This window comes from Ochotona curzoniae, unplaced genomic scaffold, assembly GCF_017591425.1.
Source record: "Ochotona curzoniae isolate NIBS_2020 unplaced genomic scaffold, NIBS_Ocur_1.0 scaffold_4701, whole genome shotgun sequence".
NCBI classification, from domain to species: Eukaryota; Metazoa; Chordata; class Mammalia; order Lagomorpha; family Ochotonidae; genus Ochotona; species Ochotona curzoniae.
Window position 1 is genome coordinate 66,466,666 of NW_024467122.1, and position 12,716 is coordinate 66,479,381.

Genomic DNA, 12,716 nt, shown 5'->3' on the forward strand with positions numbered 1-12,716 from the left:
TGCTAAGATAAACATGCAAAGTTTTTTCTATTTAAAATTGTGACAGTGATTTTCACTAGTAGGTTTCTATTGCTATTCTTACGTAACCAAGAGAATATGTGTACAAAGTGGTTGCCAGAGTTGATATACATGTATACACACACATAGATTTCACCAAAGACATTCAATGTAATTTCAAGACTCTAAAAGTTGAAACATGGCCTACCCGCTCTTGCAAAGAGTAGCTGCACGTTCTTTATTTCAACATCAAATTTATCATACGCCTTATCCATTATTTCTTCCAGAGATGAATTAGTAGTCTTCTGTATTCCTTGATCTTTGCTGTTGAGCTAAAATGAAAGAAAAAACTTTGATTTCTTTTCACAGCATAATGTTCATTTATTAACATAATTTCTAAACATCAAATTGAAGGGTGAACGCTGTCCAAATTGAATATGAATATTTGTTGTTAAATATTTTGTAATATTTATTTATTTCTCTGTGAGGTAGAGCTGCAGAGAAAGAGACAGACAGATCAAACTTTTATCTGCAAGTTCACTCTCAAAATGATCATTACAGCCTCAGCAGGAATAAGCCAAATGCAGGAGTTTTATCCAAGTCCCCTACATAAGTGCAGGGGCTCAAGGACTTGGGACATCTGCTGCTTTTCTAGGCTCATTAACAAGGAGCTAGATTCAAAGTAAGGCAGCCTGGACTAAAATCAGTGCCTATATAAGACGCCAGCAACACAAGTGGTGGCTTAACTTACTGGGCCACTACACCAGCCGAATGCCTAATTTATTGATATTTTTTGATACTGTTATTTTTCTGAATTTTCCATATATCTCCATTATATTGGAAGGGCTCAACACATATGAGGCCAGTTACATATTAGTCTGTCCAAAAAAACAAATCTTCCTGGCTCTCAGGAGTTATCCTATACCCCTCATCAAGAAATACCAGGGTTTTGGTCCTCCTCCCCAATATACCACAAAAATAAGTAAGCCAATTGAATTCAGCTCCAAACTCTACTTCCATTTCCCCATACCCAATGGAAACAAAGATCAACTCAGAACTATATTTTTTCAAATCTTCATCTTCATTGACTCTAGATGCCTTGAGATTCAAACGTCTAAATCTAGGAGTTTTCTTACTCTACCTGGCTACTAACAACTGTTGAACAAATATATATTCATAGGTATATAATTTCCTATTGTCAAAATACTTGGGTAATAAATATCACTGCACAACTAAACCATGATAATCAGAGATGAACCTTTCCAATTGGGAAAAAACAGAAGGAACACAAAATTCAATATCAAAATTATTATTTAACAGGAAAATTTTAGTTTTTCTTTGTTTTAATACCTATGATATATATAAAAATACTCCAAGGTAGGGCTAATTAAGAGGAAGCCTAGATTTAGCTTAAATGAAATCAGAACAAAGAGCTATCACATTAGTAGCTACTCAGCTGGTTAAAGATGGGCAGAAAAAAAATCATATACATACTTACCTGAAATGTACCAAAATCTAAAATGAGAAGATTTGACTTTTCATTATAGAAACCAGTCTGTGGAACTATTAGATAAGAAGGCTTCAGATTTATTCTTAAATCAAGAACTTTTCGAGTTTCAATAATATGTGTGAGTCCTAAAAGCAAAAAATAAATAAATAAATAAAAAACAGTCAAATATATTATGAAATTATATAATTAACAAACTGGAAAAAGAGTCTTACTTAGAAGAATCACAGAGAAGTGATATTTCTCCAACTCAGATGTCTCAATTCAACACATAACATAAAAATTCCAGTCAATGATCAACCATTATACCATAGCACAGTAAACTGAAACCAACAGAGCTAGCATACTGTACAAGGAATGAATTTATCAATTACTTGATTAATCAGCAAAATAAAATAATGAACAACGTGAGTTGGCAAACCATACTAATACAACAATAGCTTCTTTAAATCTAGACTTGCACAGTGTTGGGTGAACAATGTTTTTAGAATTAAAGTGTAGGATGCTTGCTAACTCAAGCCCATTCTGAGATATCTCCTGAATATAACATCAAAACCTCTGAGCACCCAGTACTCTCATTCTCATACTTTCAGCAAGCCAGGTACACTGTCCAGTAAAACCTGAGCTTAAAACAAAGAAAAACTGCTATCTGTACTATTTTTATTTATTTCTTTAAGATTTATTAATTTTATCACAATGTCAGATATACAGAGAAGAGGAGAGACAGAGAGGAAGATCTTCTGTCCGATGATTCACTCCCCAGTGACCACAATGGCCAGTGCTATGCCAATCAGAAGCCAGGAGCCAGGAATCTCCTCCAGGTCTCCCACACAGGTGCAGGGTACCAAGGCTTTGGGCCGTCCTTGACTGCTTTCCCAGGCCATAAGCAGGGAGCTGGATGGGAAGTAGAGCTGCTGGGATTAGAACCACCGCCCATATGGGATCCTGGCGTGTTCAAGGTGAGGACTTTAGCCACTAGGCCACAGTGCCAGGCCCAGTCTATACTATTTTTAAATGCAATGTTTACATTTGAATATAAAATCTTTAAATATTTCCTTGCTTATGTAGACATTCAAAATTTTACCTGTAGCTGTTCTCTCTTTAATTTCTTCCAACTTCATCAATGTAGCTGATGTTATCTGCTCAAGATCCAACCCTTTATTTGACTGAAAGAATTCAACTACTGCATTGATGGTTTTCTGTAAAATAATTTAAAAACATGATGATTATGTTATAGATGGTACTTCCATATTACAAATTTTGAAGTATCACTTCAATTCTGAATATCTCTGAATCTGAATGGAGGGACTCCAAAGACACCCTGTCCATTGCAAAACCCTCAACAATGAAAAAGGACATGAAGAAAAAAGTCCCAGTGAGTTAGCTAGGGAGGCCACAAATGTGTGTACAAGAAGACAACGTCAGGTACATCGTACAGTGTTTATGGGTGGAACATAGAACACTGCGTCTAGCTTTAGCCTCCAACTACTCTGAAGCTGACATTCCACTTTACACTATAATTAGATTCCACTGCACTTTTTAAGTTCAGAGAAAGAAGAAAGGCTGCTTAGGTTAAAGAAATCAGAATCAATACAATAATATTCATGTACTTAATTGCTGCTGGTCTATGTGCTTAGAAACAGTTACAGTAATAACATCTGTCATTTGCACTTTACCATATTCTTATTTACCACATAGATATTTTTAAACAAGTTAGAACATAATGAGTTATGGAGCATATAGCATATCCTCCCCTACACTGTGCATCCTGCTGTAGACTACAGTCATAAGTCACAGCTGTTGCTGAAGGACTATACTACTGCAATAATATAGGGGAAAATACTGGGTGAGGAGTAGAGAATGGAGAGGCAGGAATGGGAGAGAGGAATCCCTATGCCAAAAACTCATATCATGGGAAAAAAATATCACAGATCTCAAAACAAAATAGGACTGGACAATAAGACGCTGAACTTTATGCTAGGCATGTGTTTGCAAGCAATGAATCTCAACTGAACTTGAACTATGGTTATGCAACAAGGTGGAGGAATCCACCATGGGGGGAGGGGTATGGGAGGGGTGGGGGGAATCCCCAGCGCCTATAAAACTGTACTACATAATACAATGTAAGCAACAATTAAAAAAAAAAATAGGACTAAACTACAGTGATGGATGCGATAAGCAGTGCCAGCTTGGCTGGCTAACGTAATACAAGGCGTAAGACATTCTAAACAAAAAGGGAAGCCACAAACAGAACTTGAGTCACTGCCTTTAATAACATCTAAATGCCAAGGCTTTTTTATTTTTCCAAGTAAATACTATGTGACATTCTTTGCACCACTATTAAAGCTATTTGATTAGTTTCAAACATTAGATACCAAACAAGCAAAAAATGAATACGTTGATACAGAAATGATTGATTTTTTTTTAGGAGGCCAGCATTGTGGTGCAGCAGGGTAAGCCATGGCTTGTAATGCTGGCAGTCCAAATCAGACACACTGCTAAGAGTTCTAGCTGCAGGACCAACACTGTGGAGTAATAGGTAACCCTGCCACTCGTGGTCTGCATTCCATATGGGTACCAGTTTGTGTCCTATCTATTCCACTTCCCACTTGCTCATGCACCTGGGAAAACAGCAGAAAATGGACCAAGTGTTTGGGCCCTTACACCTATGTGTGAGATACGGATGAAGCTCCTGGCTCTTGGCATCAGCCTGGCTTAGTCCCAATCATTTTGGCCTGTTGAACTGTGAACCAGTGGATGGAAGATCTCTCCAACTCTTCCTCCCTTTCTGTGAGTTTTAAATAAATATTAAGTAGAAGAGAATGCCAGTTGCTCCATTCTAGCTTCCTACATGTGGAAGGCAGAAGAGGATGGTACAAGTATTGAACACCGTAATGCATATGAGAGAACTTGATGGAGTTCCTCACTCCTGGCTTCAGCCTTACCCAGACATAGCTGTGGCAGCCTTTTGAGAGTAAACCAATGGATGGAAGATCTCTCTCTGTCCCTTTCTCTTCCTCTCTGTTGCCCTGACTTTCAAATAAATATATCATTAGTCTTTTTTCTTCAATGAATTTTTAAAATTATATTGATTTGATGAGCTTAATATAAAGCAAGATAAGCAAACTTTATTAGCAGTGAAAAAAAATCTATAGCATATGAAAAATCCAAATTCAGTGCTAAACTATGCTGCTTTTGAAACAATAACAACAACAAAAATCTGTGAGGAAATATACCTAAAAAGTAAATCAATGTTAAACATGAAAGGAAAGAAAGCGACATATCAGATTCACTTTTTCTTGGCACTTACAGCATCATAAATGACTTCCACAGGCTGAGACTGAACAATCAGAGTCTGGTCAGCAGAACTATTCTCTGGATTTGTTTCAAATTTAATTTCAAGCAATGATGATGAGGTATCACCAATGGAAGCCACAAGTGATGGTACGATATTTTGCTGTTTCAACCCTGTTATATACCAGTGTTCTAATTTTGCTTCTACCCTATAATCGAACAAAGAAAAAAAAAGTCATATAAATAAGATGTTTTGTAATTAGCAAGTCAACAACAATTCTCCACAGAAATCTAAGCTGAGAGCCAGAACTATGCCCATTACCCAGAACTCAAATTTAATATGGGACCAAAACAATGAGTCATAACTAATCATCCACCTGCAAGTGCCAGCATCCCATATGGGCACTGTTTGTGGTCTGGATACTACACTTCCATCCAGTTCCCAAAGCCTTGGGACCCTGCATCCACATGAGAAATCCAGAAGAAGCTCCAGGCTCCTGGCTTCCAATTGGCTGGGCTCCAGCCATGTCTCATTAGGAAGTGAAACAGCAGATGGAAGACATTTCTCTGTCTTGTCTTCCCTTTTTCTTTAAATTTGTCTTTCAAATAAAAATCAATAAATCTTTAAGAACAAAGTTAATCCTAGCCTGGAAGTCAATTTCCTGTTCTTGTTGCTGTATTAATATCTGATTGCCCATATGGAAAATTCACTGTGGCTACCTCCAGAACGTTACAGAAATACTGATCCCTGATGTCTGAAGAAAGCTCACACAGCATGAATGAACACATCTCCCTACTCCTAGGCCACTCTCTGCGCTTTGTTATCACATCCTTACCTTCGTCTTCTCCATTCAGCTAACCTAAGCCTTCTCCTAGCTCAGTTTTCTCTTTCACAGAATTCACTATGAGACATTTAATTTAGAATAACTATTTCTTGAATTATTAGATTTTGTACACCTTCTCTCCACCAACCGTAACAAAAACTTACTGAAAATAAAAACCTTACTGCTAATAACACCTACGCACAGCTTTCAAAATATAAAGCCAATACATGAAATAATATCCATTAAATATTTATAAAGAGAAAGTACAAGAGTAGAACCGATGACAAGGACCCCATAAACTCCACACTAGAAAATAAGTAAATATTTTTTAAAAAAAAACTATCTTGGCATACACAAAGAAAAAAATCAAAGAAAGGCATTTAATAATAATCAGTTTTTTCACACTAACACTTCATGTTTTCTGGCCTGAAGTCATAACTAAAAATACAAACTGAAACCAATTTGCAAAAACTTACCTAAGGGCTTGTGCTCCCGGTCGTTGAGATACTTGGGTACCCAGGCCAATTATCTGAATTTTCAATAATTCTGGAATATTTCTGTTTTCTCTGATTGTAACAGAGGTGCTTACCAACTTGAGAGTCATTATATGAGCAACATACTAAACAAAGAATGAATGAAATCTGTTAACATTTAAGTAAGTATTAAAAAACATCTTCTTATTGAAATTTGTTGACCTGTAAAGTGGTCTAACAACAAGAACATGGTAGATTATGGCATCCATGTTAACTACAAAACAAAGAACACCAGAAAATTCAATGCAAAATCATCTATCCATGAGAGACCATTTATAAATGTTCTAAAAATTCAATTCTCTTAAGATTAACAACAATCACAAATCACTAGCAGCGTAAAATTTCATTTTGGTAGCTTTCACTAAAAGAAACAAAGTATTTCAGATCAATTCTTTATATAAGGAAAAGAAATCATAGTGGAAAGTATCAGCAACTTAATAAGCAAAATTTTGTATCTAGAATATATTTAAAAAATTCCTGTGAATCAACCAAAACAAAAAAGGCAACCCAATAATGAAGAGGAGGCTGAAAACACATTCACAAGAGAGAGAATACCTAAAGACCAATAAACACATTACAACATGCAAAACAACTTTAGGATGTTCAGGAAAGTTTAATTAAAGCCACTGTTTAGAATGGCTAAGACCTGAAGATTGATAAGGTCATATACTGATGAAAGTACAACAAGAAGAATCCTCGTATGCTGCTCATGAGAATTTTTTCCTCACTGGAAAACTCTTTAAGTGAAGCTGATAGACCATCACGTCTACTCCTAAGTACAAACAGAACAGGAATACTTACAGATAACACACTAAAGACACTTAGAAGAAAATCATTGTAATATATTCACAATAACCATAAACTACAAACAAGCCAAATGCTTGGCAACAAATGTATAAATAATCAAGCTGTGGTATATTCCAAATGATCAAATCCCTTGTGGCCACAAAAAGGAGACAAACACAGCTACTGTATACATTTCACATCAAGAAAAACATAAAAAATACATATTCATGAGTCTGTTTACAGAAAGATGACAAAAATATAAAACAAAACCATAATCCTGTAGTTACTTAAAAAAAAAAGAAAGAAAAAGAAAGAAAGAAACCAAAGAAATAATTACCAGAAAAATGAGTTTACCTGTGTAGAAACAGTAATAGGGGAACACAGGGACTTCCACCATAATAGCAATATTCCAAACTGTATTTTTTTCCTTTTTGGTCTAATAACAATACATTTTGGTGTTACCCCTATCTATATGAGTTCTATTTCAAAATCAGAAAAAAATTTAAGATGACCTTTAAAGATTAAATTTACCATTATATGAACTATTATTCATAAAATTAATCTTATATTCACTAAAGCAACCGTATCTAAAACCAAAGACAAACTGGAAGCACTTGGCAATTAAAAAGTAAAACAGAAACTAATAATAATGCGGGTCTGTCAGTACGCAAAAAAAATGAGTAATTTCTTTAACCCAATTTAAGATAATTAAAGTAAAATGAGACAAAATACCTATTAAGCTATTTCAATAATTACCTGCTTGGGTAAAGTTAAGTTGTGGGTGCTCTCACTGTATCCAATAGCAGTGAAGAGTTTATCTTTTTCTTCTGGAGTCATAAGATCATCAATAGCTACAAAGAATCAATATTTCAAAAAAAATGTTTCTTAAGCTTTTAGAGAACAATGAAAATATCAAATTTAACAAGCATTCCAAAGTCACAAGACATAAATGTTTAAGCATAAATAGCCCAGTAATTTCCTCTACCATACTGTTTTGACTGATTTAAATATCCTTTCTTTATTTAGTTAAGTCAACAAGATAGGTACTATTACTGAGAAAATTCATTTCTTTCATAATGATTCCATAATTCCCTAATTTTTAAACATGCATTTATTTATTTAGAGAACAATTAGAGCAAGAAAGGAAAACAAAGAGGGATCTTCTATCTGCTGGTTTCACTCTCCATATGGCAGCAACAGCTAAGGCTGCACCAGGTGGAAGCCAGGAGCTCCATGTGGGTCTTTGCACATGGGTGGTGAGGCTCAAGCATTTGGACCATCCCCTCTGCCTTCCCAGGGACCTGGATTAGAAGTGGAGCAGCCTAGACTCACATTAACTCTCATAGGGGATGCCAGCAATGCTTAATCCACCATGCAGTAACACTGGTCCCTTTCGCTAAATATTTTAAAATTTAAATGAAGCTTGTAGACAAAGTCATGTTAAAAGTGAAAAATAAGAAATGCTAATTATGCTAACTCTTGAACCACTGAAATATTTACAACTAAAATATAAATATTTTAAATTTTATATAATTTTTTCAACAAAATCTTTTATTTTAGGTAAACATGGAAATCTTCTGGTATACCTATTTACTGCACTGAACTCACTTTATTGAAAAGCATTTTTTTCTTTTTTCATCTGAGAGGCTACTAAATAATTTATACAGCTTTTTTAAAAATCTGTATACAATTAATGATCTGATTTAACACTTACTTTCAGGAATCAATGACTCTTCGTCCTTTTTCTTAGACTCCTTCTTACCCCAAAACCCACTAAACCACCCTCCACGTTTCTCTCCTGGGTCAGCTGACTTTTTCCTCAATTTTTGCCCTGACCGAATCACCTACAAAAAAAGAAAAAAAAATTAAATGAGAAACAATGGCCTCTTCATTTTCAGGTTCAGCCAGGTAAGGACAATGGTCATTCTATATGAACCAGACATGAAATAAGCTCCTCTGAAACCAGACACACAACATGTTTTCTGTATAAATTACTGCCCACGCCAAGCGAAAACATTTTGATGAGGCTGCATTTTATCAGCATGTACCCTTTTTCCAAGAAATGTCATTTTCAAATTTTTAAGTTAAGGAACCAATAGACCAATAAAACAATTGTAACATGAAAAATACACTGAAAGGAAGATGTTTTCACACTCAAAATAGGTTAATCCAAAGCAACTATACTTCAAAATTCATACATATATTTCTTATAACTAGGGGGATAAGAGAATGAAGCAAGCAGTCAAACACTCCTTGAACTTCATTTTATACCCTTTTCTCAACAAATGCTGATGTGATTTTCAATTGTTCCTTATGTTTGCTTACTTTCAGTAAAATACAGATGTATAAACAAAAAGTAAGAAACAGACCTCTGTAAGCAATTTGTAGAGTGAACCAGCTATCTCTCCTTTATGTAAATCTGCCTTTCCAATTAAAATAAATAAATAAATAAATAAATTTTTTTTTTTAAATCCTCTGCCAAGTCTCCTGCAGAACCACTGAGATGGCAAGGAAGGCCTCCTTCAATAGCTACAGAATTTTTCATGCAGGAAGTTAACTGCTGAACAGGGTCCCAAGTAGATGAAAGTGAGCTGTCCTGGAAAACACACCCAATTATCATCTCAGCTTTTTAACCTGCCAAGAATCTATAACCAACTCCTTTAACAAAAACATAAGCAAGACAACAAGCATAAAGCATTCTTACTCAGACAGATGAACAATTCTTTCTAATCTAATAGCTGGCAAGTGTGTTAATATTTTATTAGTATATTTCTAAGTAAATCCATAGTTAGTTTTTAAAATCATTAACCATCTTTTTAGCCTGCACAAAATCTTTATTCTACAGGAACATATAATATTTATTTTTAAATCTAAAGAAAAAACACATTTTATTTTGAAAAAAGAATCAATCAATAGTAATCATTTTTTCACCAAATGTGTTGATCAACTCCCAACATTCAATCTTCCCCTCCAAAATTTGTACTTAAGTACAAATTTTAAAAAAGTGAAAGAAAAATAATAAAAGCACTATTGGCAAAGAAACCTTGCATAAAAATGTGATCAGCAAGCTATGGATTTCAAGGAATTTCAAAACTTAAGATTTCGTATAGTAAAGGAAGATTAAGTTAATACATGCAAATAAAACACTGAACAGTGACAAAGGCTAAAAAGAAAATAAACAGACTAAAGATTTTTTTTAATCTAACCTATTAATCAACAATTACCACTTCAAAAAATACAAAATTAACCATTTAAAAATGTGAGAGGCAGGCATTTGGGATGGCAGTTAAGATACCCATTCGGGAGGTTCACATCCTATAATTGAAGTGTCTGGATTTGAGCTTCACTCCTAATTCCAGCTTCCTGCTGATGTGTACTGTGGAAGGCAGCAGATGATAACTTATACATGTCCCATGTCAAAATACATAGATTTGACTCTTGATCCCAGCTTCACCCTAATGTGCACTCTGGGAAGTAATAGTTGACAGCTCAAGTGGTCGGGTCCCTGGAACTCATGTGGGAAACCTGCATTGAGAATCCAGGTCCTATCTTCACGTTGATCATTCCTGACCACTGTAGCCATATATGTCACGGAACAATGCACACAAAGTACTAATAAATAAACAGTTATAAACTACTGTAAACAAAATGATTCCAATTTAGGGAGACAAAAAGTGTAAGCAGTACATTTGTATACACACAGAGGAAAACTGGAAACTCATATGCTAAATAATTAATAGCAGCATTCAAAGTTATTATGATTATGGATGACTTTTCTTTATTTCCTGTTTCATGATTTTCAAACTTTTTTGAAGTTTCCCCTACATGTATTATAATCTGTTTTCTCCTGATACTAAATTAAGTGATAAAAACTCAACTTCTATTCTCATTTGACAAACTGTAATGACTAACTTGCTGTCCAACTTTCCCAAGCATGGTTCAAACATTAATATGTTTAAAACACAAAATCTATTAACAACAATGCTTACCTCAACCTGCGCTTGCTGCCTTGCTAAAATTATATTAAAAACATCCAGCGACTTCTCCAAATCCTACAAAACAAAGATAGATTTGTAACCAGGAAAATGGTCAATAGATGAAAAAATGCTTCCTTTAAGGTTTCTAGACTCATCTATTCCATTGCAAGTAGTATATGATGAAAATGTAAGCAAAAATTTGAACACAAGCTATTTTTAAATTTTTTATAATTTGTGTAAATTTTCAAAAAGATAAAATTCTCATTAAATACAATATACAAGAATTTTTCTGTAAAATAACACACTTAGTAATATATGAATAATATATGCATAATCACAGAGTAATATATGTACATGCCAATAAGAGCATTTAGCAAGTATTTGTGTTCTTCCTGCCTTGCGCATTATCTCATGCAACTCTCACAACTCTGTAACACAATTATTGCATCCATTTGACACAACAGAACAGCAACAAGTCAGCACCTAAACCCATCTGAACCCGTATCTATTAGAACCCAATTCCTATGCATTTTTCTAACATAACATAATGTCTTCAGAATAACAAGAATTAATTATTCAGATTATAAGTAGAAGAAATAGTTCTATAACCCAGATAAAAAGACGGTAAGTTATGTAATCAGGGCATGGTTTCTCTACTTAAAATCAGATTCCTATGTAAAAACTTTTTTAGTTCTTTTTTAAACCATTTTTGTAATTTTCCATGGTACAGTTTTGTAGGTATAGGGATTCTCTCTTTTCTCCCTTCCCTAGCTCCCCCCTTCCACCATTCCTCATCCCCTTGCCCCATAGTATAATCCTTCAATAGCAATCACAAATTAAACATTCTACTATTTAAGTGCAGCATGGCATTGTAGGTACAAAGTTAGAAGTTAGTATCACATTATCAAGGTATAATATTTTGAACTCTTTTTAAAAGAATCCATGAACTTCAACTAGCAAAATAGAGTTAATGAAAACATATTTAAACCACTTCAATACTGATTTTCTGAACATAACTAGAAAAGACAAGCATTTTTCCCAAATACTTTATAATAACCTTATGATGCCTTATGGTAGCATGGGGAAATGTTTTTTTTTTTTTTTTAAGAAGAAAACAAAGCAAATAGAAGAAAAAAAACAATTCACATTTTCCTAGGAAACTTTCTCACAAAGAATAACCAAGTTCTGCTCTTTCTAGAATTCTATTTTTCAAATTAAATGTGAAAGAATTATTAAGGAACAATGATCAGACAAATAACACTTGTGGCTAATGAATGTACAATATACCTGAATTTGCTTCTGTACTTCTTCTGAGACTTTGGTCTGCATTAGCTTGGCTTTGTAAGCAGTTTTATAACTCTTGAGCACCTGCCTGTGCTTCTTTATGTTACTCCAGGACCACATCTGTGTATATCTTCTTATGTGAACTTCAAGCACAGAATCAATGGCATATTTCCACCTATAAACCAAATTTTATTACTGCATATTTCAATATAAAAGCTTAACACAAAGCAGGAAAACAAGTTTCTTTCCAATTTCTTTTAATATAAAAGGAACAGATTTCATGTATTTCATAGATACAATTCTAGGATAACTATCTTCCCCTTCCTATTTCATTCCCTCTCTCAATTCCCTTTCCCTGCTTTTAAAAAAAATTTTTTTTACCATGACACATTTGAAGTTAAATTTATAATCCTAGGTTTAATGTGTCATTAGCCACAATGCTCAACAAGCAAAAAATAGAAAGACCACTTTATTTCATAGGAATATAGACAAAAATTATAAATAATAATCAAGT

At 34.2% G+C, this 12,716-nt stretch overlaps 1 protein-coding gene across 3 annotated transcripts in view; it reads right to left on the reverse strand.

Annotated features, from left to right (window-relative positions):
• VPS13C (vacuolar protein sorting 13 homolog C) overlaps positions 1 to 12,716 on the reverse strand; it is a 171,484-nt gene that overhangs the window by 115,121 nt on the left and 43,647 nt on the right. For all 3 annotated transcript variants that reach the window (XM_040969557.1, XM_040969556.1, XM_040969558.1), the window contains 9 exons: positions 12,206 to 12,377; positions 10,931 to 10,993; positions 8,656 to 8,785; positions 7,698 to 7,792; positions 6,099 to 6,241; positions 4,815 to 5,007; positions 2,589 to 2,703; positions 1,496 to 1,632; positions 206 to 329 (listed from right to left, as the gene is read on the reverse strand). In XM_040969557.1, the coding sequence (XP_040825491.1) occupies positions 206 to 329; positions 1,496 to 1,632; positions 2,589 to 2,703; positions 4,815 to 5,007; positions 6,099 to 6,241; positions 7,698 to 7,792; positions 8,656 to 8,785; positions 10,931 to 10,993; positions 12,206 to 12,377 (1,172 nt within the window). The remainder of the gene's footprint in view (positions 1 to 205; positions 330 to 1,495; positions 1,633 to 2,588; positions 2,704 to 4,814; positions 5,008 to 6,098; positions 6,242 to 7,697; positions 7,793 to 8,655; positions 8,786 to 10,930; positions 10,994 to 12,205; positions 12,378 to 12,716) is intronic.